The sequence below is a fragment of the Cyrtonyx montezumae genome, unplaced genomic scaffold (assembly GCF_038088225.1).
Source record: "Cyrtonyx montezumae isolate F1298 unplaced genomic scaffold, pur_monq_1.0 scaffold_17, whole genome shotgun sequence".
NCBI lineage: Eukaryota > Metazoa > Chordata > Aves > Galliformes > Odontophoridae > Cyrtonyx > Cyrtonyx montezumae.
This window is the reverse complement of record NW_027071903.1, coordinates 15,465,533-15,493,373: the sequence shown is the minus strand read 5'-3', so window position 1 is coordinate 15,493,373 and position 27,841 is coordinate 15,465,533. Positions and strand designations below refer to the sequence as shown.

General features: G+C 56.3%; 3 protein-coding genes across 8 annotated transcripts in view; all 3 read left to right on the top strand.

Moving 5' to 3' along the window:
• The window catches only part of WDR59 (WD repeat domain 59), a 48,449-nt gene extending 33,863 nt beyond the window's left edge, over positions 1–14,586 (top strand). For 2 of the 6 annotated variants that reach the window (XM_065733455.1, XM_065733456.1), the window contains exons 19-26: positions 4,848–4,981; positions 5,982–6,063; positions 7,934–8,046; positions 8,997–9,144; positions 9,228–9,300; positions 11,443–11,569; positions 11,944–12,086; positions 12,779–13,810. In XM_065733455.1, coding sequence (XP_065589527.1) covers positions 4,848–4,981; positions 5,982–6,063; positions 7,934–8,046; positions 8,997–9,144; positions 9,228–9,300; positions 11,443–11,569; positions 11,944–12,086; positions 12,779–13,014 — 1,056 coding nt within the window. In that variant the 3' untranslated portion in view covers positions 13,015–13,810. The other 4 variants (XR_010622007.1, XR_010622008.1, XM_065733457.1 and 1 more) reach the window with 4 other exon arrangements.
• A 1,148-nt stretch (positions 14,587–15,734) lies between these two features.
• FA2H (fatty acid 2-hydroxylase) lies at positions 15,735–22,169 on the top strand. The gene is made up of 7 exons (XM_065733473.1): positions 15,735–16,004; positions 18,514–18,594; positions 19,356–19,498; positions 19,569–19,675; positions 20,673–20,845; positions 21,193–21,445; positions 22,003–22,169. Exons 1-7 carry the CDS (start codon positions 15,750–15,752, stop codon positions 22,080–22,082), a joined length of 1,092 nt encoding a protein of 363 aa, XP_065589545.1. The 5' UTR covers positions 15,735–15,749; the 3' UTR covers positions 22,083–22,169.
• Positions 22,170–23,810: 1,641 nt separating this feature from the next.
• MLKL (mixed lineage kinase domain like pseudokinase) lies at positions 23,811–27,571 on the top strand. Its single transcript, XM_065734190.1, has 10 exons — positions 23,811–24,292; positions 24,475–24,588; positions 24,741–24,915; positions 25,326–25,423; positions 25,745–25,880; positions 25,991–26,075; positions 26,256–26,407; positions 26,562–26,611; positions 26,945–27,085; positions 27,468–27,571. The coding sequence occupies exons 1-10, from the start codon at positions 23,836–23,838 to the stop codon at positions 27,569–27,571; spliced, it is 1,512 nt and encodes a 503-aa protein (XP_065590262.1). The 5' UTR covers positions 23,811–23,835.
• Positions 27,572–27,841: the final 270 nt, after the last annotated feature.

Genomic DNA, 27,841 nt, shown 5'->3' with positions numbered 1-27,841 from the left:
ACTCAAAGGGTACGAACACTGCCTTATATATGACATGCATATGTTATCTGGCCTTGCAGTCAGGAAAGGATGCCAAAGGGGTAATCTGAAGTTTAAGAAAGGATCAACCTCTAAGAAGCGTACACTAAGAAGAGGAGTTGAGTGATTATTATTATGCGTCATCAGCCAGCTGATGAGGCTGACATGAGAACACCTCATCTCTGAAAAAGATGAAGCCCTTCTGGAGAGGGAGGAGTTGCTGGAAAATAACATTAAAGAGCATCAAGCTGCTGGCATGGCATTGCTTAAGAGCTGTGGAAGAAGCAAACCGGTTGAGCTGTTGATAATGATCTGTCATCTCATTAAAATGAGCGTGTGTGTTGCACCAGAAATGCCTTATTTCCTGGAGCAGTAGATAGGATTTCTCACTAATTCACAATCTTCTCCAGCACTCAGAATTGCACCACTCTGCATTCAGTTGAGGTGCAACACTGGCTGGTGCTCCCTCCTCCTGGCACCTGCCCTTCCAAGACTGCCTTGACAGTCATTTTCCTTTAGTCCACTTGTCCCTAAGGCTTGAACATGATCCACGTGAACGTCATGTCAATATCAGCATTGCTCAAGCTGCACTGTGAATCTGGGCAATTACGATCTCATCGGTCATCTGCCAAGCATAGCCAAAGCCTAGAAGACTCCAGTTCAATTTGAAGGTGATTTCTTTAGGTCTGTGTGAACAACTGTTTTTCACAGCTGTTTGCCTTTATGTTATCTCTCCAAGACAGCAGGGAATAAAATAGAATCCTGTAACACCTAATTTAACTTGGTATAATAGGATCAGGCCTTCCTAATTGCAACAACACTGAGTCTATACTAGCAAATAATAGGTGAGAGAAACCAGAAGAAATTTACTTGACTCAGAGGCTTTTTGTGAAGAGCTAACGAAATGTGAGTAGTGGAGGGAAGAAATGAGGTTCTGCATTGGATTAGGAATTGACTAAATGAGAGAAAACCAGGCAAGAGCTTACCAGATTTTGATGCAATAAATTCATGGCCCACCAAGGACCTCAGTTGGATTTAATTACCACTGGCTTGGAGGGTTGATGTGATAAAGCTCTCTTTTTGTGCAATGTACTTGTTTTTAAGGTGTGCGGGATAGTTAAAGCCTGATTGCATTAGTGGATAACCTTTGGAAAAGCCTAAGTGTGCTGTCCTAAGTGGGCAGTGGTACATATGGAAGAAAAAGAAACAATCCTGCTGTGGGACATCGATTTTTGGCCTCTTTGGGGAAGTGCCTGGTGCTGCAGGAGATGCTGTGAGCTGTAAATGTGGATTCTTTTGAGACAAAATCCAGGCAGTGCTGCATGTCCTGCACAGGGAGTTGATCTGCAGGCAGTTGTTCAGAATAAAGGAGCCTGCAGGGAAGCAGAGATTTTAAAATTTTATTAAAAAAAAAAAGAAAAAAAAATTCTTAGAAGCAGCTTGAACCTGACTTTGAACTTGTTTAATTCTTTACTTTGTAAATACCTTCATTCAGCTTAATCTTTGGCGTTGAGCCTCTCTTCCCTTTGGTCTGCAACCTTTCCCTCTGCCCTGCTAACGCCAGCTTCTACCACAAATGGAGGTTCTGCATATGCTGATGTGAACCAGGCACTCTGCATTTCACAAAGCTAACTTCCAGCGCTGCCTGCCTCAGCAGGACCCGAAGGCACACACACCCCACAGCCCAGCATCCTTTCCAAGCAGGCACGCAGCACTTTGTACCTACTTCTGCTGAGTATGCAGTGATGGTGGTTGCTACGAAGCAGTTGGTGGCTTATTCTTGGGCTGTCTGTTTCTACATGTAACCCATTTACTGCCATCGTTATCACCTCAGACTGCAGCAAATTACAGCCTTGGGTATGGTAGTGCAGGTGCAGGCTGGCTTTTTTAGTCATCGTTCAGTGCTGTTCCCCGCTGTCAACTCCAACCCCATGACTGTCATAAATGCTCTGATTTCTTTCCCTCTGGTGCTCCGAGGAGCTGATGAGCCTTAATTTGCTGTTGGCACAGCTATTTTCTTTCTCTTCTTCCTTTCCTTAAGCTCTCAGGAGCAGCTGGGTAGATGCAGTTCACCCTGGCCTGGACTCTAGGTTGCAGATAGAAGTGCTGGGGCAATGCAGAAGGCCTGTGTCTTTGCCCTTAAGTTAGCTTGGTGTATGCATGCTGATTTGCTTCTGCTCCAGCCGTTGTGTTCCCTGCTCTCCTCCATCACCTGTGCTCCAGCCCCTAGGAAGAGATATGCCTCCTGTTCCACCCTGATGCCTGTGAGCCTTGTCAAACCCCACAGTTGAAGATTCTCACCGGAGCAGACTTGGAGTGGAAGGAAGAGAGGAAACTTGTGGTGGACCTTGGGCGGCCAGACCCGAGCTAGAGTTCTCCTTGCCTTTGAACTCCTTGCTGCAGAGGCCAACCTGAATTGAAAAAGCGTGACATGTAAAACCGTGGCTGTACCCTTGACTTTATGATTTTCTTTTATCACAGTTCAAGGGGCAGGAAGCAGTGGCACTGGCAGGGCATGTGGCCGTGGGCCAACCCTGCTGCTGGAGCTGCACCAGTAGAGGGTTAGGGCTTCCCTGTTGGCCGCTAACCAGGCAGAGCTAGGAGGAAGAAAGCAGGAGGACTTTGTGAGTTTTGTGGGGCTCTGATGCATTTAGTGTTGTCATTTGTCTGGTGGTATGCTAACAGCAAGCAGTGGAAATCATTTGTGGGACCTCTTTTCCATGCTCATCCTCATTTGTTGTTGTTCTCAAAAAAAAAAACAAACCCAACCCCAAAAAAAGGACTGAATTGCCTGTGGAAAGTGGTATGTGTTGTCCGTGTTTCGGGTCTTTGCTATACCTGTTGGGAGGCTTCTTCAGCTGGCTTGTGCAGGAGGCCAGGAGCAGGTTGAGCTGTTCTCAGTAACTGAGCAAGGGGAACGCTCCATCAGTGCCAGGTACAGCTGCCTTGCATATGCTCAGGAGGTGGCAAGTTGCTCTCCAAATTCCTTGCCCAACTCTAGACCTGCAGAGCATGGCTCTGTGCCTGCAAGTCTGCCTTCAGATGCAGCACAGGGGGCTGCTTTTGAGGAGTACTGCCTGCACTCCTGCCCTGTTGGCACATCCTTGCTCTGGGGCTCCCAAGCTTTGCTCCAGTGTTGGTTTTGACAGCATCAGCAGCTTCTTGCTGCACCTGTTAGGAAGTAGGGACAGGTACCACAGTGGTTTGAGAACCTTGTTGTCATACAGTCTGCATCTTTCAGCACAGAAAGGGTAGTGATGTTTTAAGGTGTTATCAGAAGTACTGTGCCCAATGGTGAGGGCCAAAGCTGGTCCAGGCAGGGCTTTGGCTGGGAGCTGATGGGTTGAAGGGAGGTCGATCTCCTGTCCCATCACATTGTAGTCATCTTCCACTGCATAGTCCTCGATTTGAGTGACAGATGACATAGACACTGAAAGCAAATGGTTTGGATGGATTAGAACTTGTAGGGCTGTAGCTGAGAACAGAATTAGGCCCTACCTAGAATTAGGTCCAGTTCCCAAATGGCTGAGTGCTGACAGCCCCATTTCCATTTGGCACCCCTGGATGTTAAGCAGTGTGTATGCTTGCTCCCCTTTACTCTGGAGAGCAGTGGAAAACCAGGAGAGCTGGTGAGAATCTGTCATGAGGGCAGGAAGATCCACCTTCACTTTCTTCAAGTCTGAGTTTTCTCCTTCACTTACTGCCGAGACTCTGCTCGAGCCTTTGGGCCGTGGTCACCCGTTGTATGGGAGCACAAGCAGTGAGGAAGGCCCTGGTCCTGCCTTTCCCATAGCCCAGTCTGCTCTTTAGGAGCACTGATGTGCCAGGGTGAGCCCTGCCTGCCCTGCAGAGCCATCAGTACCACAGGTCAGAGGAACTGTTAGCTCTGGGTGCACTCACTCTGCAGCCCAGCGTGGCGTGGGAACGCTTCTGGATAGCAGTGTGTCAGCGAGGCAGCTCACGGCGCTGCCAGGCATCCACTGCTGCTTGTAGCAGCCAGCACTTCCCTCCTAGAGACCCTGCACAACCTTTGCTTGCCTGTGCTGCACGCCCTCAGCCCTCCTCACCGCCCTCCTGCAGCAAGGAGCTGCCCAGTACTCCACAGGCTGTCATGTAGCCGAGGCTGCGTTACGCAGCTTACTGCATCTTTATGAGGAGTATTTGGGATCTTGGCTCCCTGGTTTTGTTCCCTTGTGTCGATTCCTCTCCTTATTTTTCCCCCTAGCTGTATGTCCTGAGCCAGCTGTGAGAGTGGTAGCTGAGGATCCTTGCTAGGAAAATGTGGGCCCTGCTTTATCATCCGCCATTTGTTTGAAGCTCTTGATAAAGCAGGAGAGGTGTTCTCAGAGGAGACTGAAGGAGAGTCTGGAGCTCTCGGCCCTCCCTGAAGCCAAGGGCAGACAGAGGCTGGCTCCTGCTCGTCTCTGTGCTGAGCGTTGGCCGAAGCCAGCGGTGGTCTGTGCACAAGGCTTCCCACACCAGACCTCTGACGAGAGCACTAATTGAGCCATGTCCTGCCAAACCTCCCCGGGTCCGATTGGCATCCCACTGCTGATTTGTTCTCTTATTGGCTTTCACAGGGGAACTCACAAAATACTTTTTGAGTGAGTTTGACCTTGAGCTCGTTGCCTTGACCTGCTTTTCACTTCCTACAGATGGAGATGCTTGTTCTCCTGGGCATGTCATGGATGTTTTCCAGGGTGACACAGAGCCTTCTGAAAGGCGGGTTTGGGTGCTGCTTGCATTATTCCTGACCCTAGTGCTTTGTTCCCTGGCCCACAAAGGCTGCTGTCCTGCTCCCCAGTAACATGCTGTCATTTGTTCTGCAGAAATCAAGGAGGTGGAAAAGCAAACGGGAGGGCACAGATGCCAACAACCGACCCATCAAAGCTGCCGGGAAAGTTATCATACAAGATATTTCCTGCCTGCTACCCGTGCACAAGCTGCTGGGAGAGCTCTACATGTGAGTACAGGCTGGCACCATTTCTTAAAGGAAAGCAGATGTCTTTGGCACCGCTGTGCTTTAATCCTTCTAACGTTTGAATATTGCTGCACTTTCTTCCTTCTCTCTTGCCTTACTGCTTTTTTTTCATGCCATCGCTCTGTCTGTGAGAGGAGACTTGTCTCCTGGAAATCTGAAAAGCAATGGAAGAAATTTGTGATGGTGTAGTTGTATGCAGACTGAACTGGTGCTCCGTTATTGTCACTGCAACTCTTACAGGCTCAGGCTTTTGTCAGCCAAAGAAAGAAGTTAGTGGTACAAATTGAGGGACATTCAGGGAAGAAGCAGGCTGTCCTTCTTTTAAGAGATAGGGGAGAGGAGAAAGTCTTCTTTCTCTCTACTTTATTAAAAAGAAGTTTCTTTTAAAAAGACCTGATGGATCTTTCTTCTCTGGATATTTCACTTGTCAAGTGTCTGAAGAACCTTTCTGATGATGAATGAGAAAACCCATCTGGGTTTCCTCAGCCTTCCCCTGCCCCTCATCAGGCAGTCAGAGGCTCTGCAAGGGGTGCATTATCCAGCTCAAAAACTTGCCTGTCTTCAGGTAAGGCTGATTTCTTCCAGTCATGTAGAACAGATCAACAGGCTGGATGGGAACAGGACTGCATCACTGATGGATCCTAGGGACAGAAACAGTTCTTGGCTTGGTGGCCTTCTGGCATGAGTTGGATCCAATACCCCCATGGAAGTGGTGCATCTTGGGACCAAGCCAGTTTGGAGCTGGGCTTGATGCAATGAACAGCGTGTTAGGGAAGATAAGTAGTGGGAGCTGTCAGAAGGATGGCAGTGATCCCTGAATAACAGAGGGGGGCAGGATGAGATCCTGGTCATGCTTGTAGGCTCATAGTGATGAGCAAGTTCTGGGCTACTCACCGTTGCCAGTACCACGTCCTTCCCATTCCTCCCTGCCTTCGCAAGTAGCATGCCAACCAAAAAGCCAATCTATCTCCCTTCTTTTCAGACTGAACGTGAATAATATCCAGGAGACTTGCCAGAAGAATGCTGCCTCAGCCATGGCTGTCGGACGGAGGGATCTTGTACAGGTATAACCTTGAATCAGACCTCTTTCTCAGCATGCTGTGCTACCCTTAAATGGCTTGTGCTGTCACCTTGATACATGGACAGCCAGCTGACCTCAGCAGTTGTTCCAGTGTGCCTGAAATGGCTGATGAACTGAGTGTTGTGTGACAGCTACAGATGTGCTCTTGTACCTCCTTGGTTTTGGCATTGAGAGGTCCCCTCCCAGGGCTGTGAGCAGGGTGTTGCATGCCTGTGGCTGTACGGTGTGAAGCATGTTTTTCAGGCAATTCAGAGCCAGGAATGCAGGCTGCATTCAAGTCTGCAAAGGAAGTAACCGTGCACAGAGTTGCCTAGCTGCTGTTAGTATTTGATAGATAGTGTTGTCTTGCTTGTGTAATACTTCCCATTGTAATTAGCTCAGCACTGATCTGCGCTGCTGCTGTGTGCTAACTGCAGCTGGGTCTCCCCAAGAAAAGTGCATCCAGAGACCCAGCCCTGGAGTGGGACTAGCCACTTACCTTCAGCTAGTAGCAGAAGAATGACTACTTTGGCTTGTGTCTTGCTGCGTGGTTAGACCATAGCAACAGGCAGAACATCTGACAGGACTTAGGAGCAGGCTGGCACTGCCAGAGGAGCCTGTGCCCCTCTCCTGAGCATTTGGCTCCCCCTAGCACTGTGCAGGGAGCAGCTGTAGGCTCACTGAATCGCAGAAACCACCTCAAGCTGTTGTCTTAGGTTGTTAGCTTCATGGTAGGTTCTGCCACACCCACAGGAAGAAGGTAGGTCTAGTTTCCCTCTGTGCCACATTTTGCAGACTGGTTTACCTGGAGTACTTCAGCAGGATGCTTCTGATATCTCTGTTTCTTACTCATTACTCCCTGCCCAAGTAACTCCAGCCTGTATTGTAGCTTGCCTTGCTCCTTAAAGATCGGGAGGCTTGAGTGGTGGAGTCACATATGAGACGTGCTCTGCAGCAGTATAGGAAGTGACATTTTTCCAGGTTCCTTTCTCTGCTCTCTCATACTCAGGCCTGTCCTTGTTTCAGTTTCGTTGCTTTTTCTTTCTGTCTGGTTTAAGGTGAGCAGCTGTTGTGTTACAATTCCTGGCTGTTCCTCTGGGTACTTGGAGCACTTGTGTTTTCCCCCCAGCTTTTTGTCTTTTCATCCATAGCTGTCCCCTTTCTGATTCCTGGTGATTTCCAGCATCATGCTCGCTCTACTTTTTGGCTCTTTTTTTTTTGTGCCAAACTAAGAACTTAGTTTTTCCCTGGAGTATTGTGTTCTAATGCTCCATTTTCAAAAGGCGTAGCAGAAAAAACAAACATAGGTTTGATTCAGCTGTACACACTCAGTGGGATGCAGACTGAAAAGATGGAACTGCTTTCAGAGAGAAGGGAGATAAGTGAAGGAGAAAGGTGGCATGTGAAAGAGAGAGCCTGTTGGAGTAGGAATGGCAGACTGTCCATCTGTCCATACTCAGCCATGTGTGCACTAACACAGCTCATCAGAGGATACGTGCCATGCAAACGAAGATTCACTGATAAACTTTCTGCCACCAGACGTCTCTGAACCCGTAGAACTTTTTCAAAATGAAGCCTGTGTGAGGTTTGTGAATGTAAAGGAACTCGTAGATCTGTTCAAGCTCTCCTGTTAAACTCTGAAGAAGAATAAGCTATGGTTTAACCCAGCCCCAAAGCACATGTAACAGCAAAAGCGTCCGTTTTTTGCTCTCCATACGCTATGTCACACTGAGGCTGAAACTGCTTCCTCTTGGTATTTTTGTTTTGTTGAAATCCATTATTATTTATCTGCGAGTGAATCTGTGCACACCTATCCCCCAGGAGTCTGGACATTTCTAATTGTAACTTTGATCCTTTTCCTTCCTGTCTGCCAGGTTTGGTCACTGGCCATGGTAGCCACTGATCTTTGTCTTGGACCAAAGTCTGACCCAGATTTGGAGATACCTTGGGCACAACATCCATTTGGACGTCAATTACTGGAGTCCTTGTAGGTCTCTTAATGCTGGGGAGGGACGGGAGTGGTTGCTGAAGCAGGGAGAGGCGTTCATGACTATATGTATTATGACTATATATATATATTGTATGGCATCTTTGTGCAAGTGTGTTTGTGACGTGCAGGGGGCAGCATTTGCCTCCTGTCGGGCATCCAGGAGTCCCTGGGCTAGCAGTGAGTGACAGCTCAGGTGCAGTTGGAACTGTGCTTCCCTGCGTGCTCACAATGCCTGACTTAGAAGCAAAGATTCTGGTTTTCTGCTCCCTGCCTCCTAAATGGTTGTGTGGGTGCAGCTGCTTGATTCTCTTTCTAATTCACTGTTGCCACGTAGCATTAGTGGGAAATAATTTACTGGTCTCGAAGCAAAGCACTAGCCACATAACTCTTCTTGCCAGAGAATCTGTTCAGAAGGGAGAATGTTTAGTAATAAACATTATCTGTTGACCTCTCCCATTTGAGGACAGTTTGTGTGTTGTACTTTGTATGCAATTGCTTGACCTATGCAGCAGCAATGTGAGGGGAGCACAGGTAGTTCTTCGTTGCACTCAGTCTTCAGAAACTTCATAGCAAACCAGAAGACCTGTAGTGATTTGCCTTGTGATCAGGATGCAGGATGTTTGCATGTAGAGGGTCCCATAAAAACTGTGTGTGTGGGAGATGAGTTTAGTGACTCCAGCTTTCTCTCCACAAGTTCTGTGGGCCTTGTTCCTGCAGCTGCACAAAGCTGGGATAGTGAGGCACGAGTGTTTGCAGGAGGAGGGCTTGATTCCTGAGAGGTGTGATAAAAAGACAGCCCTGTCCTGCAGAATGAACGTGCCTCCCATGGGCAGTAATGTGCTCTGAATTGATTTATACAGCAGCCTTGAAATTATTTGTCTTGGAGTCTCAATGCTTTTGCCACTGAACTCTGTGCGATGCCATACTTGGTGTTTTTCTTCTCCTAGGCTGGCTCATTACTCGCAGCTCCACGATGTGCAGACCCTGGCCATGCTGTGCAGCGTGTTTGAAGCCCAGTCCAGGTTACAGGGGTGCCCAAGCTCCTATGGCCCCTTTCCTCAGCGTGCCTCCAACCTGGCCTCCCACAGCCGATACGTATGACAGCCATTTCTTTCCTGCTTGCCTCAGATGAGCATATCTCCTGTAGATGATGTGATTTCTTTTTTTCCCCTCAACAGCCCAGCTTTACTTCCTCTGGTTCCTGTTCCAGCATGTCGGATCCTGGACTTGGCACTGGGGGCTGGAGCATAGGTACTGAGACCTGAGGAATAAAGAGAGAAATCCCTTCTAGCCTAGGTCTTAGATGGCTCATGCGCTGGGGAGGGCAGGGAGCTAGCACTGGATAACTGCAGATGTAGTCTCCCAGAGCAGCTTTCTGTGCCTTGGCCCACAAGGTGTGCCATGCAGCTCTTTGGCTGGAAGTTAGCATGGCCTACTGATGGTGCTGATGGTCCCACAGTCCTGTTCCTTCTGTCTCCTGGGCTTTGCAGAAACTGCTACAGACCCTCTAGATGTGCCGAGTTAGGCCCCTGCATCACAGGTTAACCCAGAGCCAAGTGCTTCCACTGCTGCAGCAAGTGAAGAGAGACCAGGCTGTATCATTTTGCTTCCAGCATGGCTATAGTCGCTCATGGTGACTGCCTCGTTGCTGGCTGCTGATGTAAGCGTTCTGTAGCCCTGGTACTTTGTACTGTTTGAGGCTGTTATCTCTGTGCGGTGAAGCTGTAGTCTTCAACAGACAGTGCTACTGAAAGGGCCTTCTCTCGTCTCCTGTTTCAGAGGATGTTTGGGGTTGGAAGGGTCCTCTGGAAGCCATGTGATCCACCTCCCTGCTCATGCAGAGTACTTAGAGCAGGTTGCTACAAACAGAGCTACCTAAAACAGATTGCCTAGGACCACATCCAGACAGCTTTTGTGCATCTCTGAGGAGCTACAGAACCTCACTGGTGCCTGGGGTTGTCCCTCCCCAGGTGCAGGACTTGGCGTTTCCCTTTGCACAACTGCCCGAGTTTCCTGTTGGCTCACTTCCCCAGCATGCTGATGCCTCTCTGAATGGTAGCACAACCCTCTGGCGTATCAGCTACTCCTCACAGTTTCGTGTCATTAGTTAACTCTCTGCCACATGGTGCAGACCATTAATGAAGATGTTAAACAGGCCTGCACCCAGTGTTGACCCCTGGGGCACAATGCTAGTTACTGGCCTCAAAGTATTTGATTTCCTTCCACTGATCACCACCTTGTGGGCCCAGCTGCTCATCCAGTTTTTAATCCACCTCACTGCCTGCTCATCCACCCCACGTTCCATCAGCTTCTCAGTGAGGATCATACGGGGTATGGAGTCAGAAGCCTTTCTGAAGTGAAAGGAAAGCAGGCAATGGCACTGCTCTCTAGAAAGCCAGCTGTTTAATCATAGAATGTTATTGGGTTGATCAAACATTACCTCCCTGTAGTGAATCTGTGTTGACTACTTCTGATGATTTTCTCATCCTTCGTGTGCCTTGAAATGGTTCCCAGGATTAAGTGCTCCATTGCCTTCCCAGGGAGCAAGGTGAGGTTGACTGGCATGTAGGTCTCCAGGTTGTTACTGCTTTTTTAGAAGACAGTATGAGTGACATTTGCCTTCCTCTTGTCTTCAGGCACCTCTACCAGTCCCCACAGTCATTCAGCTGTTATTGAGTGTGTCCTTGCAATGTCATCAGCCAGCTAATTGCACAGGATTCAGGGGGAAAAGGCAATGCTATGCTTCCTGCTGTCACTGGAAGAGCAGCAGCAGGGAAGGCTGGGTTCTTGGTGGCCTGAGTAGCTGTGGCTCTAAGTGACATTTTCTGCTGATCTGTAAAGGTCACAAAACAAGTCACTCTGAAGGACTCCAGGGTCACAGAGTTGAAACACGGCTTGGGGCAGCATCAGCCCTGTTGGCAGCAAAGCTGTAGCCTGTCAATGTCTTATCAAGCCATCTTTGACATGGGAAATGGTGGGGAAGTGGCTGTAAATGGAGCTGATGTTGTCTTGTGGCAGTTAGCAGTCTATTCTCTGCCTCCAGGGCAGTGCATGCATAGGCCCCCTTATGTAACTGCAGCTCTGGGGATGGGAATCCTCTCTGCCCAGGAAAGAGGAACCCAGGCCTTCCAGGGGTAATGTTACCAAGCACACTCTGAGGAATTGCCTGAATGCTTTTTCATAGAAAGCGAGAGGCAAAAGGGATTCCCGCATTTCACATTTCTCTGCTTCCCCGTGCTGTCAGCAGGAGCACAGGGTTGGCACTGGTTTTCTGCACCAGAGCAACTCCTCGGGGAGTGCAGAAGGCAGTGATGTGACCGTGTTACGTGCGTCCCGTGCTGCTGAGGGCTGTCTCTCTGAGGTATGCTCACAGTGCTCTTCTGATGCCTGCAGCAAACAAGGATGCAGAGCAGACCTCCGCTCCCTGGTGCGAGTCTTCTCCGGATGAGTTCCGCTACAGCAATCTGATGTATTCTGATCATCGGGAGCGCGAGAAGGACCAGCACGAGAAGAACAAAAGGTGGGTTGCAGCGTGCCTTGGGACAGGCAGGGCACGTCAGCCTGAGCTCTGTAGCCAGCTCTCTGTTGGTGCTTTGAAACCAGGAGGGAGGCAGCAAGCCTGCTCCTACACCGTTGCCTTCAGGTGGCAAGGCGGAGAAGCTGTGCACTGCAGATCAGCTCTGCTGGGTTTTCAGATGTACGTGGGGCTCCCTGGGGTCCTCCTGTTAAGCAGAACGAGCCAAGGGCAGACCAGTGGATGTTCAGTAGCATTTCAGCAGCGCGTGGGAAGTAAGCTGATGTTCTGGTGCTGTGAGCTGGTTCCGTCACCAGGAACAGGCCTGCCAGACTGAGAGCATATCAGGTTGATTTAGCAGTGGTTTTTTTCCCCTCAAGGCTCCTGGATCCTGCCAACACTCAGCAGTTTGATGACTTTAAGAAGTGCTATGGTGAAATCCTCTATCGCTGGGGTCTGCGAGAGAAGCGAGCTGAGGTCCTGAAGTTTGTTTCCAGTCCTCCTGATCCCCACAAAGGAATTGGTGAGTACCTGTTCTGGTCTTCTTCAGTTGTCCAGGCAGGTTCACAACTCCTGTGGAGTAACTGGAGTGAAAGTTGGTGGCTTTATTGTGGTATCTCCTCTGTAGCAAGCGGTCAAGACATGGATGCTGCTATCGGTTGTGCTCTCTGTGGTGGGAAACAAAGGCTGTTCCTAGGTTCGCTTCAGAGAGATGTGAGGCAGATGAGAGCAGTGGGAAGTCTTCCCCTCTGCAGCATGTCCCAGACTAGAAATGCCACGTGTTCCATCCAACAGCTGTTTAGCCATCAGGGGAGGCAGTGGGCCAGCCTGTGCCCCAGCATGCTGACTGGTGGTGATAAGTCTTGGCTCCTTTTGGAGACAAACTGAGCTCTGTGAAACACATATTGTTATCTCACCATGAAGGAGAATCCTTCCTGCTCTGATCTAAGTCAAGTGTGTTGGGCAGCAGAAATAATTTCTTCTCCTAAAGAGCAGTGAGGCACTGGCACAACTGCCCAAGGAACAGGGGGTGTCACTGTCCCTGGAGGTGCTCCAGAGCCGTGGAGATGTGGCTCTGGGGAACGTGGTCAGTGGGCACGGTGGGGATGGGCTGGGGTGTGATGTGGGGATCTGAGAGCCCTCTTCCAACCTTAGTGCTTCTGTGGTTTCCACCAGCACTGATCATCTCGCTGTCTGTTTCTCCCCTCTCCCCAGAGTTCGGCGTGTACTGCAGCCACTGCCGCAGCGAGGTGCGGGGCACTCAGTGTGCCATCTGCAAGGGCTTCACCTTCCAGTGTGCCATCTGCCACGTGGCCGTGCGGGGCTCCTCCAACTTCTGCCTGACGTGTGGGCACGGTGGCCACACCAGCCACATGATGGAGTGGTTTCGCACGCAGGAGGTGTGCCCCACGGGCTGCGGCTGCCACTGCCTGCTGGAGAGCACCTTCTGAACAGCGTGAGAGCGGAGCGCCCCGGCAGTGGGATTTGGGATGGAATTCCCGGGCCACGTTGACTCAGCTGTGCAGCACCTGGAGGAGCTGTGCAGGGAGCAGAAGCAGGACTTCTGGCAGTGGGCTGACGTTTCCGAGTGCTTCCAGTGTCGCTGTGCTTCCCAGGTTGCTTTCAGACTACTTGGACCAAGCTCCAGTGTGTCCATCGCTGGCGATGGATGCCAGACCACAAAGCTCACGCTTCTTCTGGGGAGTGTAGAAGATCGGTGGTCTCTGCCAGGCTGAGGAAGGGCTTCAGAGTTCCTTTGGAAAACACTCGAGTGGCAGAGCCAGACTTGCTGCAGTTGCGTGGTGTCTTTCCATGTGGCTCCTGATGGGCCCCAGGGTGAGCTGGGCAGAGCCTTCTTCACACACTTGAGGCAGAAACAATTTGCAGGCAGCAGTGAGCAAGCAGGCTCCCTGACAGTTGTGCTCAGTGATCGACTGTGCTCCGAGTCACTTTCTGAACCAACAGGGTCCTTACTTTTGAACTGCTGTTTACATTGTTGAGGTTGTCCCATAAAGCCAGAGTGATGTGTCATTTTTCAGCGTTATTTCCTCAGTAGCTTCCTCCCACTGCTCTGTGTCAGCACCTGGTGTGAGAAGCCTGGCCACGCAACACAGCCACTAGGATTAGCCTCTCTTCCAGGAGTTTATTGCTCTCCAGTAAGTGTCTCTGCGCTCTGCTCTGGGTGATTCAGTGCACTTTAACTTGCCTGTCCCTGCCTTGCTGGCGGCTCGTCCTCAGGGCTGGGAGAGGCAGGTTGGGGATGTTTGAGGACTGTGGGTCTCTCATCTTCTGCGGGGGACAATGCTTCCTTCTTGGGCAGACACAAGGAGAACGCTCGCTTTGTGCAGGGGGAAACTGATGAGTAATTCGGGATGATTTCAAGGGGAAAAGGGGTTTGGAAAAGTGGAGTTCACGGAGGGAAAAGGTTTGATAATGTCCTGGTTGGCTCCCTGTCCTTGGGGCTGTGCCTGCTGCCTGGCCTGGCCTGGGGATGCCGCTGTGCCCCTGTCTGTGGCTGTGATCACTCAGGCCGTGGGCTCCTGCTGTGTAATGAACAGAAGATGCCTCTTAAACATTAAAGTTATTTTTTGAAGCATGTTCTGGCAGAGCTGCGGTCGTCGTGCCAGGGTCAGCTCTCCCTCCCTGTGCAGTGTCACTGCACTTGATGTGCATCCTCCGGGCATCCCGGGACCGAGGTCCCACTCCCTGTACCCACACCCACTTCCTCCCCATGTCACCCCGGCAGCAATGTGGCCGCCCCACAGCTCCCTACGTGACAGCCATCCATCCCTGACGTGCCTTCGTCTCCGTGCTCGGGAGCGCACGTCTGGGCTGGCAGGGAAGGAAGAGAGACGTTGTTTAAAAATGACAGGCTGACAGATTGTGGTATTTGCACGTTATTACAGCTCATTACAGGCTATCTCCACAGTGTCTGAATGCCTCGCAGGTGAAGGGCGGCTGATGCTTCGGAGCGCGGTGGAAAAGCTGTCGGTGTTTGTGCAACCCTGCCGAGGGAGGAGGGACTCACCCTGCCGGGAGCGCGGTGCGTGCCCTGGGAACGGGCTTGCTCAACGCTCGGTGACGGCGAGCAGGCAGGGGGGGCTGAATCGCGCTGCCGAGGGGCCCTGGACCCCGAGGTGCCACATCTGCATGGGCTTCTTATGAGCAGCCACGGCCCCATTAACGCAGCGTCAGTGCCGCGGGGCCTCGTCCCGCGCAGACCCCGTGGGCGCATTCCTGCCTGCAGTGGGCAGGTAAACCAGTCGGGGAGCCGCCGGCCTCGGAAGCGCCCGTGGGCTTGCCTGCATCGCAGGGTGCTGGCTGTCCCCGTGGGGACACCGGGAGCACGGGGTGCCCCCCACTCTGAGTGCTGCACCCCCAGGGCCGGGGGTTGTCCGGATCTGCCTTCGCCCCTGTCCCCGAGCGGAAGCCCCCTGCCTTGCCGTGGGGATTGGGGGACCCCAAAATGAGGACAGAGGGCCTCGAGCTGCTGCTGCTGGGCGGAAGGTGTCACGCGGGGGCACGGCCTGATTAAAGGCTTTGCTCAGCAGCCGGGGCTGGGGTGCTGTAGGGCAGGGGGGGCCGCGTTCCTGGGCAGGGAGCACCCCATGGCTGGGCTGGGCTGGGCTGGGGGTGGGGGTGTCCCTTCCCTTCCCTCCCTAGAAGCCGTAGTGGGGAAGGAGAGGTCGGGGGATAAGGGGAAGGATGGGCGCGGCTGTCCACAGTGCTTCGTTCATCCCTTTTAACTTCTGCAGCTGGAGGGGGCGTGGGGGGGCTGCTGTGGGGCCCACCCGGCTCGTTGGGTCGGTGAGGAATCTGCAGAGATCCGGGGGGGGCGATGGGGAACCGGACCTGCACCCTCCGCACCTCCCGGGGATGGCCGTACCCGCGGGGTCCCGTCCCCCTCCGTCGGGTATACCCGAGGGGTCCCACCATCGCTGCCGCGCCCCGCACTCGCTTCATTCCCTCGGGGCTGCCGCGTTACCCCCACTCCTCCGTTCCCTCCGCGCCCCCAACCCCGTATTCCCGCACCTGCCGCGTGGGCGTGGCCTCCCCCGCAATCCCCGCCTCCTTTCCTCCCACCACCCAATGGGCGCGCGGGAGGGGCGTGGCCTCCCCGCATAATGAGCGGCGCGGGAGCGCAGGTGGCGGCAGAGCGCGGCGGGGCCGGGGCCGGGCGGGGTCCATGGCGGCTCCGCGCTCCTTCAGCGCCGCGGAGGTGCGGGATCGCTGCGCGCGGGGCGAGTGCCTGGTGCGGTGCCGCCGCCGCCTGTACGACCTGAGCGCCTTCGTGCGGCTGCACCCCGGAGGAGAGCGGCTGCTGCGGAGCCGCGCGGGCACCGACGTGAGCGCCGCGTTGGACGGTCCCCCGCACCGGCACTCGGCCAACGCCCGCCGCTGGCTCGAGCAGTACTACGTGGGCGAGCTGCGGGACGAGCAGGTAGCGGGCTGCTGCGGGGCCGTGCGGTGGCCCGGAGCTGGGATGGGGGGGGGGGTCTGTAGGAGGCTCGGAGCTGGGCTGGGTTCTGGGGGGGGGGGGTCTCTACGGTGGTCTGGAAGCGGGGTGGGGAGTTTGGGTTCCGTAGGGTGCACTGGGAGTGAGTTGTGACACACGGAGTGCCCCAGTGTTGGACTGGGCACTGTGGGGTCTGCAGTTGTATCGGAAGTACCGCGGGAGGTTTGGGGTCTGTATGGTGTGTGCTGGGGTGTACGGAGTCTGTAGGGTGCCCCGGAGTGGGACCGGGCGCTGCGGGGGCTGTAGGGCAGCGTGGAAGTCGTGCAGGAAGCACGGGGGTCTAGTAGGGTGTGCTGGGAGGGCACGGGAGGTCTGGGGCCAGTAGGGTGTGTCACGGGTGGGGTGAAGGTAAGGGGTCTGTAGTGTGCCCTAGGAGTGGGGTGGGATCTGTAAGGTGTCCCAGAGTCAGGTTTGGCAGTACAGGGGCTGGGCGATGTAGGAAGCACGGGGTCTGTGATTCGCCTCAAGGGTCAGGGAGGAGGTATGGGATCGACGCAGTGAGTTGGGATGCGTGGGGCCTGTGGGGTTGGACTGGGCAGTATGGGATATGCGGGGCACCTGGATCTCAGGAGCACGGGATGGAGCTGCACGGTGCCTGCGGGGTGTTCAGGGCTGAGCTGAGCCTCGTGGGGTCTGTGGGCACCGTGCACGCAGGCAGCACGGAGCAGAGCTGCGCACTGTCTATGGGGCGCCCTATATCCCCATCTATGGGGCTGAGTGCATAGGGCACTCAGGACCGCGGCCGTACGGGGCTTCGGGGTGGGGAGCGGACGTGGGGCAGGGTGCGTGCGGAGCACTCAGCGCGTGTGGTGCAAAGGTCCGGGGCACACCCAGGCTCGGGGGGGGGGTCTGCGGGCGGCTGGAGGCGGCGGGCTTGGGAGCCAGGTGCTGCAGCCGGGCTGTGCAGACCCGGGCTGTGCGGACCCGGGCTGTGGGGGGCAGGAGCGGCGCGGGGCCCCGCAGCGGTAGCGGTGTGCGCTGACCGAGCGCGCGGTGCCGTGGGGTCGGTGACCGGCGGTGCGTCCCGGCGCTGTTTGCTCGCTGGCCCCGCACAGACGCAGCTTTGTTCGGCTCTTCCAGCCCCAAACCCCGGCGACGGCAGCGCCTTTGTTGGGACACCACAACAAGCCCGACGGGTTCGGCCGAGCACCGGCACCGGCCAAACGGGTTCTGTGCCGCTGCACGAAGGCAAATAGCCGTGTGATAATACCGGGGCGAGGGGATCGCACGCTGCCTGGCACGGGGAAACGCGTCCCGGCTCCCTGTGGCACCGGGCTGAGAGCCGCCCCGTGCCCGCCCTCGGTGATGCTCGGGTTGGGGTTCAGGGCGGACGCGGCCCCAGTGGGGAACTGGAGGAGGTGCTGCACCCTAGAGCATCCCGTAGGAGCGCGAGTTTATTAAACGTCTGAAGCGTGGGCCCGGGGCAGTGCTGAGCTCGGGCAGAGACGGCTGCGGGGATCCGTCTCCCATTGCTCCGTTTGAGCACTGGGGCTTTCACCGGAGCTCTGCTGCCGTGAGTCAGCGCGGTGTGAGCTCAGCGCGTACGTGGGCGCCCACCTGCTGGAGGTGTCGTAACAAAAAGGGACTTTTTATGTTGTTTTTTTTTTTTATAAGGTATTTATTTTAAGAGACGAGTCACCTCGCGGCCGCTTCTCGCTGACCGGGTCGGGGTGGTGATGGGAGCACGGTGGGCTGAGCTTGGGGCGCCCGTGCCCCGTAGGATGGCGGGGGTCATTGGCACCGCAGCAGTGGAAGGGCACCTCGGCCTAACTCTGCTTCCCAGCCCGCGGCCGGGGCGCGGCGTAGGGCGGCGGTGCTCCGTGGGCGCGACTTTCCCTGCCTTACATCAGGGCTCCAGCAGGACCTGTTCTCCCGCGCTGCGTCACGGGCAGCGGCAGCATCACCCACGGGCACGGCCCCGCGCCCGCCTCCCCCCCTCCTGACGTGGGGGCTCCGTCCCAACCCCCACTCCCCTCCCCCCATTTGGAGGCCGCGTTGGCCGCCAGCTTTGGGGTTTTGGAGGCTTCCCATTCGCCGCGGGTCGCGCTGCCCGGCTGCTGCGTCACCTCGTCCCACCGGCGGCACCTGGGCTCGGCCGGCATCCCCACGTCAGCATCACGAGTGCCCCATAAAGTCCTGGCTGCCCGCCGAGGTGGCACCGGGGCCGTGTCACCGCCACTCGTGTCCCCGTGGAGCCGCGTGGGGACCGTCCCACACGTCCCGGCTCCGTCTGCAGACAACCTGTGGCTGGTTAATGGGTAACCCCGCGCCTGGGGATCCTCTGCATTCAAAACATTCAAACCGTGGCACGCAGGGACGTGGTTAGCACGCAGCAGCCGGGCTGTTGGACCAGATGATCCCGGCGGTCTTTTCCAACCGCAACGATCCCGCAGCCCCTCAGCACCCCCCAAACCGTCGTTCCCTCTCGTTGCAGAGCTGCCCCAAAGTGGAGAAGCCGTCAGACACAGCAGCCCCACGCCTGGATCCCCGCTGCAAGCCAGTGGACGTGGACACGGTGAGGCCGTGCTCTGCCCTTCGCCCCACGCAGATGGCACAGCAGTGCCTTTATGGCCCGCGCTGCGACGTGGGCGGCGGTGCCTTTCTTTGACAGCAGCTTTGCCCTTCGGAGCAGGGCGTGCTGCTCAGCCACACCTTGCACCGTTTGTTTCTTTTATATTTCTGTTCATTTACGGTTTGGTTTTTGTCTGTTTTCCTTTTGGCTGAGCAGTAAGGGCTATCCTGGCCAGGCAGAGCGAGCTCTGTGTGCCGGGGTTTGGCCCCGTCCCCAAGGTGCCTTTGGGTGCCTCTCACTGCACCACGTGGCCGCCGTGCCAGGCGCTCTTTGGGGAGCAGCACCCTTTATCTTGCCAAGGGACTTTGTTTGAACACTTCATATAAACGTTTTGTCGCTGATTGCCTTTAGAAGAGAATCTTTTGAATGTGTCCCAAAGCGGTGTTTTGCTCTGAAATCCTGTGGGGCATCCATATCCGTTCCCGTGCACGCTGGGGTTGTTACTCCCCTGGGTGACCCCATCCAGACCCCATAAGCATCAGAACGGGCTGCCCAGGGAGGGGAGGACTCACCGTCCCTGGAGGTGCCCCAGAGCTGCGGGGATGTGGCACAGAGGGACGTGGGCGGTGAGTGCGGTGGGCTGGGACGGGATCGGGGACCTGAGGTCTTTTCCATCCTTAATGATTCCACAAATGCCCCCAGATTGTGGCTACTGTGGGATAGGGGGACCCCGAGGGACCTAACGAACCACCCTGTGCCCCCAGGACCTGGTGGACTGGCGGAAGCCCTTGCTGTGGCAGGTGGGCTACCTGGGGGAGAAGTACGACGAGTGGGTGCACCAGCCCGTGGACCGGCCCATCCGCCTCTTCCACTCGGATTTTGTGGAGGCCCTCTCCAAAACGGCGTGGTGAGTGTCCTAGGGTGGGCGAGGGGATTTGTGGGTCCGCCCCCCTGACCCGTCCCCTCTCTCCCTGTAGGTACGTGGTGTTCCTGGTGTGGACTCCTGTGGTGCTCTACCTAAGCTGGGTCAGCTACACAGCCCTGGCACAGGGCAACACCAGGCTCTTCTCCTCCTTCACCACAGGTACGACCCATCCCCGGCCTTGGGCGCGCGCCTGCACGAGCACGGCCGTCCCCATCCCCGCAGCCCCCAGCATGTCCCCTGCACGAAGCCACCCGTGCTGGCTGAGCTCGCCTCACTCCCACGTCTGTCCGTTTGGGGGAGAGGACACGGCTTTGTTCCTAGGGAGAGGGCCCCAAAAGAAGCCCTGCTGCTCTCCCGCATCCCCCCACGCTGCCTCCCGCCGCCCTGACGCTGGGGACGGGCGCTGCCGGCGAACAAACGCAGCTCTCACACCGCCGTCCTCACACAGAGCGCGGTTTGTTCGCCCGGCGGCCGCCCCTGGAGCCAGCGGCGTGCTGGGCGGGCAGCGGCCGGTGACAGCTTTGTTGTTGGCCCCGCTGCGGGTGCCACCCTGTGCCAGCTGCCCCAAATCAGAGTGGGTTTTGATGCTCTGGGTTCCCTGCCTCGGTGCTTGTGGCTGGAAGAAACCCATTGCACGTCCTTTTGTGTCCCCCCTCGTTCTTTTCCTGCCTGGTTTGAGCTCCCAGGTGTGCTTCCCAGCTCGCTGTGCAGGGTGATGCTCAGCACCTCGATGCCTAGAGAGCGTTCTTCCCGTTGCCACAGTGCTTGGATTTGGGGGAATTTAGCTACTGAGCACGGGGTGAATTCTGCAGGGAGGACGCAGGGCTCGCCGGCACCAAAAGGAGGAGGTGGTGCAAAAATGCTCTGCGGGGGAAGCGCCCGACAGCTGTATTCTCTGCCAAACAAAAACACAGCAGCAACTCTGTTCCGCCGTCACAAGCGCTGCCTGTGTCCGCCGGCTCACACTGCTCGCTTGGGTGGGGTGGGCAGCTCCAGCTGGCATCCGGCTGCCACCCCACGGAGCACAAGTGAAGGGGGCTCAAACCAAAGTGGGGGGAGAGGCGAGCTCCACCCGGCTGCTGACATCGGGGTGGCGGTGGATAGCAGCACATGGGCCCCACCCGCCTCGCTGACCGCTGCATGTCTCATTGTGTAGAGTACTCCATCCCCGTGCACAAATACTACTTCCCCTTCATCTTCCTCCTGGGGATGTTCCTGTGGTCCCTGCTTGAGTACCTCATCCATCGCTTTGTCTTCCACATGAAGCCACCTGCTAGTAACTACTATCTCATCACCCTGCATTTCTTGCTGCACGGGCAGCACCACAAGGTGAGCGGCGATGCCTCTGCTCCACTCGGGGTATCCTTGCCCTTTGCTAGTGCTGCAGGATGAGCTCGGAGCAGCTGGACTTAAACCAGAGCCCAGCTTGCAAGGCTTGGAAAGCAGCCGGCTCCCTCTAGCATCAGCATCCGTACATCCATCCCCTTGGAGATGGGGCTGTGAGCCGGAGCTGCTGCCCCACTCGGGGTGCACCTCGGGGTGGGGGGTTCCTGGGGACACGCTTTGCCACGTCAGCTTTTCCCAAAGGTGCAGGGACGGTGCCCCCGTGGGATGGATGCTCCCAGCTCTTGGGGTGAGCAAAGAACTGCCACCCCACTGTCTCCCTCTGCTTCCAGTCCCCCTTTGACAGCTCCCGCCTGGTCTTCCCCCCGGTGCCGGCCTCGCTGGTGATCGCCTTCTTCTACGGCGTGCTGCGGCTGCTGCTGCCCGAGGTGCTGGGGCTGTCCATCTTTGTCGGGGGGCTGTGTGGCTACGTGGTGTACGACATGATGCACTACTACCTGCACTACGGCTCGCCGAAGGAAGGCACCTACCTGTACGGGCTGAAGGCGTACCACGTCAAGCACCACTTTGAGCACCAAAAATCGGGTATGGGAACGGCTCCGTTTGGCTCAGTGTGGTGCAGGGGGTGGTAACGGCAGATGAGGTGCCACTCTGGGAGCTCTGCTACGTGCCCGTTGTGCCATCAGACAATGGGACGCCGTGCCCAGCCCCAACTTGTGGCAGTGCTTGCGGGCGTGGGGTGAGGCCCCGGGCTTCCCTTGCTCTGCCCCACGCCTTCCCCTTGCTCAACCTGCCCTTTGCCCGGTTTCCTAGGAGAAAGCACCACGTCCAGATAAGCTATCATCCCAGCCGGCTCCTCTTGTTCCCTCTGCTCTTCCTCCTCGCCCTCGCTTGTCTCCCCAGGGCTGGGTGACGAGCCTTCCTCCCTGAAACACCAACAGTCCTCAGGAAGGACCGCCCCGCTCCGGTGTCGTCACCGAGCCGGGTGACGCTTCTGTCCCGTCCCAGCCACGCAGTGTGGTCCTGCAGAACTCGGGGTGCCCCTCCCCTGCCCCCTACATCCCCGTGGCAGCAGCACGGGGTGTGCTTAGTGCTGCCGCAGCGTTGCGGCGGTGCTGAGTGCTCTCTCACCTCCACTGTAGGCTTTGGCATCAGCACCCGCTTCTGGGATCACCCCTTCCGGACGCTCATCCCCGAAGAGACCTTTGAGAAAGAGGACTGATGGCCCCGGAGCTCTGCTGCCTGTGCTCAGCACTGCCGGGCTGTGTGGGGGGAGCACCGTGCTGCTGAGGGTCTGCACCGTCCCTCCTCTCCTCCTCCTCCTTTGTGCCCCATCCCCTCGGTGCTGCCAGCGGGGAGGAGGCCACGGGGGCTCTTCCCACTGCGGGCACTGATGCGTGGGCACCTCTGTGCCCAAAGGATGAAGTGCTGGGCTCCTCGAGCCCCCCCAGCGTGCACCCCCCACCCCCTGAGCTGCCCGATGCACTGCACCCAACTCCTTCCCGAGGGCTCCCATCTCCTGGGTTGGCTGCGGGGGAGAGAAAAACTAAGAAAGGAAAAGCAGGAGCCTTCCTGCTCGTGCAGTGGGATTTCCTTGCTCCGCAGTGCCGGGCTCAGCCTTCTCTAACCAGCAGCCCTCGTCTCCCCGCCTCATTCGCCAACTCCAGCGTCGGTTGTAGTCCTCAGCTACTTGAAACTTCAGCTCCAATGAACTGAATTGCTAAACGATGCCTTTTTGGGGTTTGTTTGTTTTTTTTTTTTGGCTGATCCTGTGATTATTATTATTTTTCTCTACGTTTCCCGCAGATATTTAAAGGTTTGGAATGAAGCTCTTAACGTACGAGTGTAGATGTGACAACTGTAAATAAACTGTATATTTTGAAAAATAAAACCCTATCCCCGTGGGCCCTGGGGGGGCTCTGGAGGTCGCTGCCTGTTGCTGTCCCCTTCCCCCCTGTCCCTGCCGTGCTGCTGAGGATAGCAGAGGCCCCGCAGCGCGGCAGACGCTGTGTCCCTGAGCTGTGTCAGTGGAAAGGCCCCGGGGCCGCTTCCCAGAAGTTGGGCAATGGGTGTCATTGCAGCCCTGCGCTTCCGAAAATCGGCCTGCAGAGTTTCCTGCCCTCCGGGCAGGGGTCAGGCGTTGCTTTCCCCCCCTGCAACCCGCTTCCTCTGAGTTGGGGGGGGTCAGGCTGGAACCGGGGCTGGGGGTTCCCTGCCCCACATCCCTCCTGCAGGGCTGGGGTGCTCTGGAGCTGGCACCGAGTAGTGCCCTGGGAAAAGCTGCGTGGCGAAAGGGGTTGGGACAGCAGACGTGTCCCCGTCCGGCTTCTCCAAAGCGCTTCCCACGGGAGGCTCCGTTCCAGCACCCCGAACCTGCGCGGAGGGGATGGAGGGGCATTGCGCCTCAGCACCGTCCCCGAGTGCAGCAGCTTTCCTGTGAGGCCGTCCCACGTTGCACAACGCTGCTTCCGCTGCCAGGAAAGCACCCTATAAAGCCCGCGGGCCCGGTTCCTCTCCAGTCTGCAGAGGCAGCGAGCAGAGCGGGGCCAGGTAAGCTGAGCTGTTAGATTTTAGCTAGCAAAGGTCCCTTGGGGGGAGAGGGGATGGCACGAGGAGGTTGGGGCTGCCTGAATACAGGAAAGCTTTTCTGAGCTGGGTCCTGCGTGGGGTGCTGGCTGGGCACGGCTGCTGCTCTAACTCACGCAAATCAAGCCACGAACGCCCCGAGTTGGACCCGGCAGCGCTCCCATCTTGGGGTGCTCTGATTGTCCGTGTGATGCCCCAGTGTCTGTTTGCACGTGTCTGCTCCAAACAGCAAGCGCGGGAGAGGCGGGGGCTGTGGGTGCCTCGTGCCACCTTAAGGCTGCTCCTTAACAGCTAAGGTGTGGGAGAGCTGTGCTGTACCTGCGAGCACTGCCCGAGGGTCACCTCCAGCAGACACCACGTCCCCACCAGCCAACCCCTCGGCTGCAAGCATGGACATCGTGGAGAAGGTCTTCTCCATCGCCCACGCCATCCACAGCCAGTTTGAGCACGTCAAGTGCTGCAAGCAGCAGTGCCAGCGCCTGGTGGAGCGCATCCACATCCTGCTGGAGCCCGTGCGTGTCCTGCAGGCCCAGCCATCGTGGCAGGTCTCCCACCACGAAGAGCAGATGCTGAGCAAGCTGCTCCAGGCGCTGGGGGAGGCCCAGAAGCTGGTGACAAAATACAGCCAGACCAGCTGGATCCAGAAGTTCCTGAGCGCGCGCAGCAGCGGAGAGGAGTTTGTTTGGGTGAACAGGAGCCTGGAGGACATCGCCCAAGGGCTCTCCCTGCTGCTGCAGGCAGAGCAGAAGCAGGTGTTGCTGGAGGCTTTCCAGGCAAAGATCTGTCGCAGGCAAGATGCTGAGGATGTGAGGGATGACAAGGCTTTCCTGGACCAGGTGATCGCGAGTAAGTGCGCGTTTAGCATCCCCTCGCCAGCACTGGGGGTTGGCTGGGAGCTGGCAGCCCTCCAAAGCCCAGCTTTGGCCTGATGGCAACACCTGGGGAAAGCCAAGGGGGCCAGAAAAACTACGAGCGCCAGTGCTGCATGCTCACCTAACCCATCTCTGCACCTGTCCATCTCACCCCAGGTACCAAAGTGCCCAAAGATGAGGCCTGGGAGATCCACGTGGGCGGCCACTGTATGGAGAGCAAGGTAGACTGGATGCAAGGCGAGCTGAACAAAATCGTGCGTGTGATGGACAGTAAGTTGGTGGCACAGAGATCTGCCCTTGTGCTCCGTGTCCCCTCCCCTTTTAAACGCTCTCATAAAACGCTTTGCTAAGCCACTGAGTCACTGGCTTTCCCCCAGCACTGACTAATCTGCGTCCTGTTCCTCCCGGCACGGTGTGAGCAGGCTTGAAGAAGGTCAACGTTGGTAAAAGGGAAGCCATCACCGAGATCGAGCGGGGCCAGCTCACCTTCCACAGGCACCTGCAGGACACCGAGCGCTACGACCTCTACGAGGGAGAGTATCTCAAGTACCCGGTCGCCATCAAAACCTTCAAGAGGCCGCTGACCACCGACACCACGTGAGCTGTCCTGGGCTGGCCAGAGGGGTTGGGAGAATGGCACAGTGTATTTGCCCTGGGGACCGTTCAGTGTCTAAAAGGGCTGGAAGAGATAAGGGAACTGACTCTGTACTAGGGGCTGCTGCGGAGAAGGGGAAATGGTTCAAACTAAAAGAGGGCAGATTTAGGTCAGAGGTAAGGGTAAGGTAACAAATCTTTACACGGAGGGCGGTGAGGCAGTGGCACGGGCTGCCCAGAGAGGTGGTGCTGCCCCGGCCCTGCAGACAGCCAAGGTCAGGGAACGGGGCCGTGAGCACTGATGGAGCTGTGGTGTCCCTGCTCACTGCAGGGAGTGGGAGCAGATGGACCTTAAGGTCCCTTCCGACTCAAACTGTGGTTCTGTGCCCTCACTGTGCTGTCCCCTTCTGCAGGAAGGTGAGAGACATCTTTGAGAAGGAGATTCAGACCCTGAAGAAGTTTGAGTCTCCAAACATTCTGCGCATGTATGGGATCTGCATTGAGGAGAAAGGTACGGGGTGTGGCATTTACGGCTCCCTCTTCCTCGCCTGTCCCCAGTGCTAGCTGCTGGCAGGTGGCTCGAGGTGACACAAGGGGGCACACTTGGGGGGCTGCTTCCCACATCTCTGCTCAGGCTCCTGCAAAAACGAGGCATGTCCCTGCTGTAAAACTTTACATCAGATCCCAACAAATCAGAGACAGCCAGTACTACCCTGCAGAGCCAGCGCTAACTCGCCACAGTCGGTGCAGAACCTGGGAGCCCTGCTGATGTGAGCTGGGCTGTGGCTGTCCTGGGCCAGCTGCACTCTCAGCGTGCATCTTTCTGCATCAGATGGGATCCCCTGCTTCTCCATCGTCATGGAGTACTGCAAGCACGGGACGCTGTGCCAGGTGCTGACCAAGCAACGGCATCTCTCCTGGGAAGTCCGCATTCGCATGGCCCTGGGGGCTGCCAGGGGCCTTTACAGGTGAGCTCCAACGTCAGGGGGCAGGCTGCCTCCACCTGCACACTGCTGCAGCCCCAGGGCAGAGCTGGGGCCAACGCAGCACGCGTTGCTCTGTTTCTGGCTGGCTGCAGGTTGCACCAGACGGAGGAGAAGTCCCGACTGCACGGCTGCATCTGCAGTAGCAAGTTCCTGGTGGCTGGGGATTACTGTGTGAAGGTGAGGACCTGGAGTAGCTCTGGATGTAGGAGCAGGGCGGGTGGTAAGGTTGCATTTAGCTGCTAGCCGTGCGCGTTGGAAAAGGGAGAGGAAGTGGGGCCACAAAAGTGAGCTGAGAACTGGTGACCAGCCTTATATTTCTAGCACCTCTCCCTTTCTCAATCTCATTTCTGCATACAGCTGTCAGGGTTTGAACTGTGTGAAACAGAGTCTTCCATCAAGAGGAAAGTCAATAAGAAGAACTTGAAGCAAGTCTGTATGTTGGCTTACATCGCTCCTGAGAACCTGATGGACATCTATTACCCCTACAAGAGGTCCTGTGAGATATACAGGTATGTCTGCCCCACAGGCCCTCCTGACCTAGAGAAAAGGAGGAGCCAGGGGAGCTGCGGAGGGCCCAAGCAGGGGCTGCCCAGCCCTCTCCATCAGAAAGGAGGATGATGTGGTGGGATCAATGCTGAGAAACTCTGGTTTGTCTTTTCTCAGCTTTGGGATCGTGCTGTGGGAGATCGCAACCTCCAAAATCCCATTTGAAGGTGAGGCAGGAGTTGTGGGAGGCCCTGTGTAAAAGCTCAGCTGCAGGAACTGGCACGTGGGTCCCAGTGCTTGGGCCTGCATGACTCTTCCACGGCTTCTGCACCTGCTTAAACCAAAAGAATGCAAGAAATGTTACCTCTATTTGTTCTTTCTGTGCACTGAAGCATTACGACATCCTGTTTCGATAGGGCCCAGCAGTGTCATAGCAAACATGGGGGGGGAGTTTATTGCAAACACAGTTTGGGTGGCACCAATGCCAGCTTCTCCACTGAGGAGGCCGCAGGATGGCTTTGCTGGGCCTCCACGCCTCCTGATGTCCCTGTTTCACATAGGCTGCTCTCTTCAGGAGATCAGGGACAAAATCTGCAACCACCAGTACCAGGAGCCGGTCGGGGAGGATTGTCCTGAAGAGCTGGAGAAAGTCATCAACCAATGTCGGGCCTTCGACCCGTTCCAGCGCCCGTCTGCTGAGCGTGAGTGTCCCACACATGCCCCACCCGTGCCCCATCAGCCGCCTCAGTGGTGAACCTGCCCGTTTTCCATCGGATTCTGCCCAGTTCTGCCTCTTGGGGTCAGCCCTCGTCCTGCTGACGCTGCCATGTTTCCTAAGAGAGCTTCCTCCCGTGGCCAATGCGCTGACGCTCTCCTCGTGCTCCCTGTTCACACAGCATTTATCCGCACCGCACGCAGCCTGTTTGGCACGGCTAAAGAGCAATTCATTGCAAACTCGGGTCAATGCTCTGCTCTGGGGAAGCTCCTCGTCCTTGGGGTCGGCGTAGGCCTGCTCGGGTAGAAGGTTGATCCCAGGCACCAGGAGCACTCTGCTGGGGCTCACACCGTCCTTCTGTTCTGCAGAGATCGTGGACTTGCTGGCTGACCTAGAGAAAAGGAGGAGCTGCGGAGGGCCCGAGCCGGCCGCGCTCACCTGCCTCCCCGCCTCCCGCCCTGCGCCGCCGTGACTGCGAGCGTCGAAGCATCAATACGCGTTTATTTGTTTAAATAAGACTGGGATACCTCCGCGTGGTGCTGGGTCCGACCCGCGGGCCGCGCTGCCATGGCAACGGCCCCGCTCCGCCGCCATTTGGACCCCGCTCCCGCTAATTTACCCGGCTTCGCCTCCGCCAATCAAAACGCACTTCCGGTCTCTCGCCCCGCCCTTTCCGTCCCTCGAGGAGCCGACCGCCCAATCAGTCGGGCAGCTCTACGTCGACCGACCAATCAGAGCACGC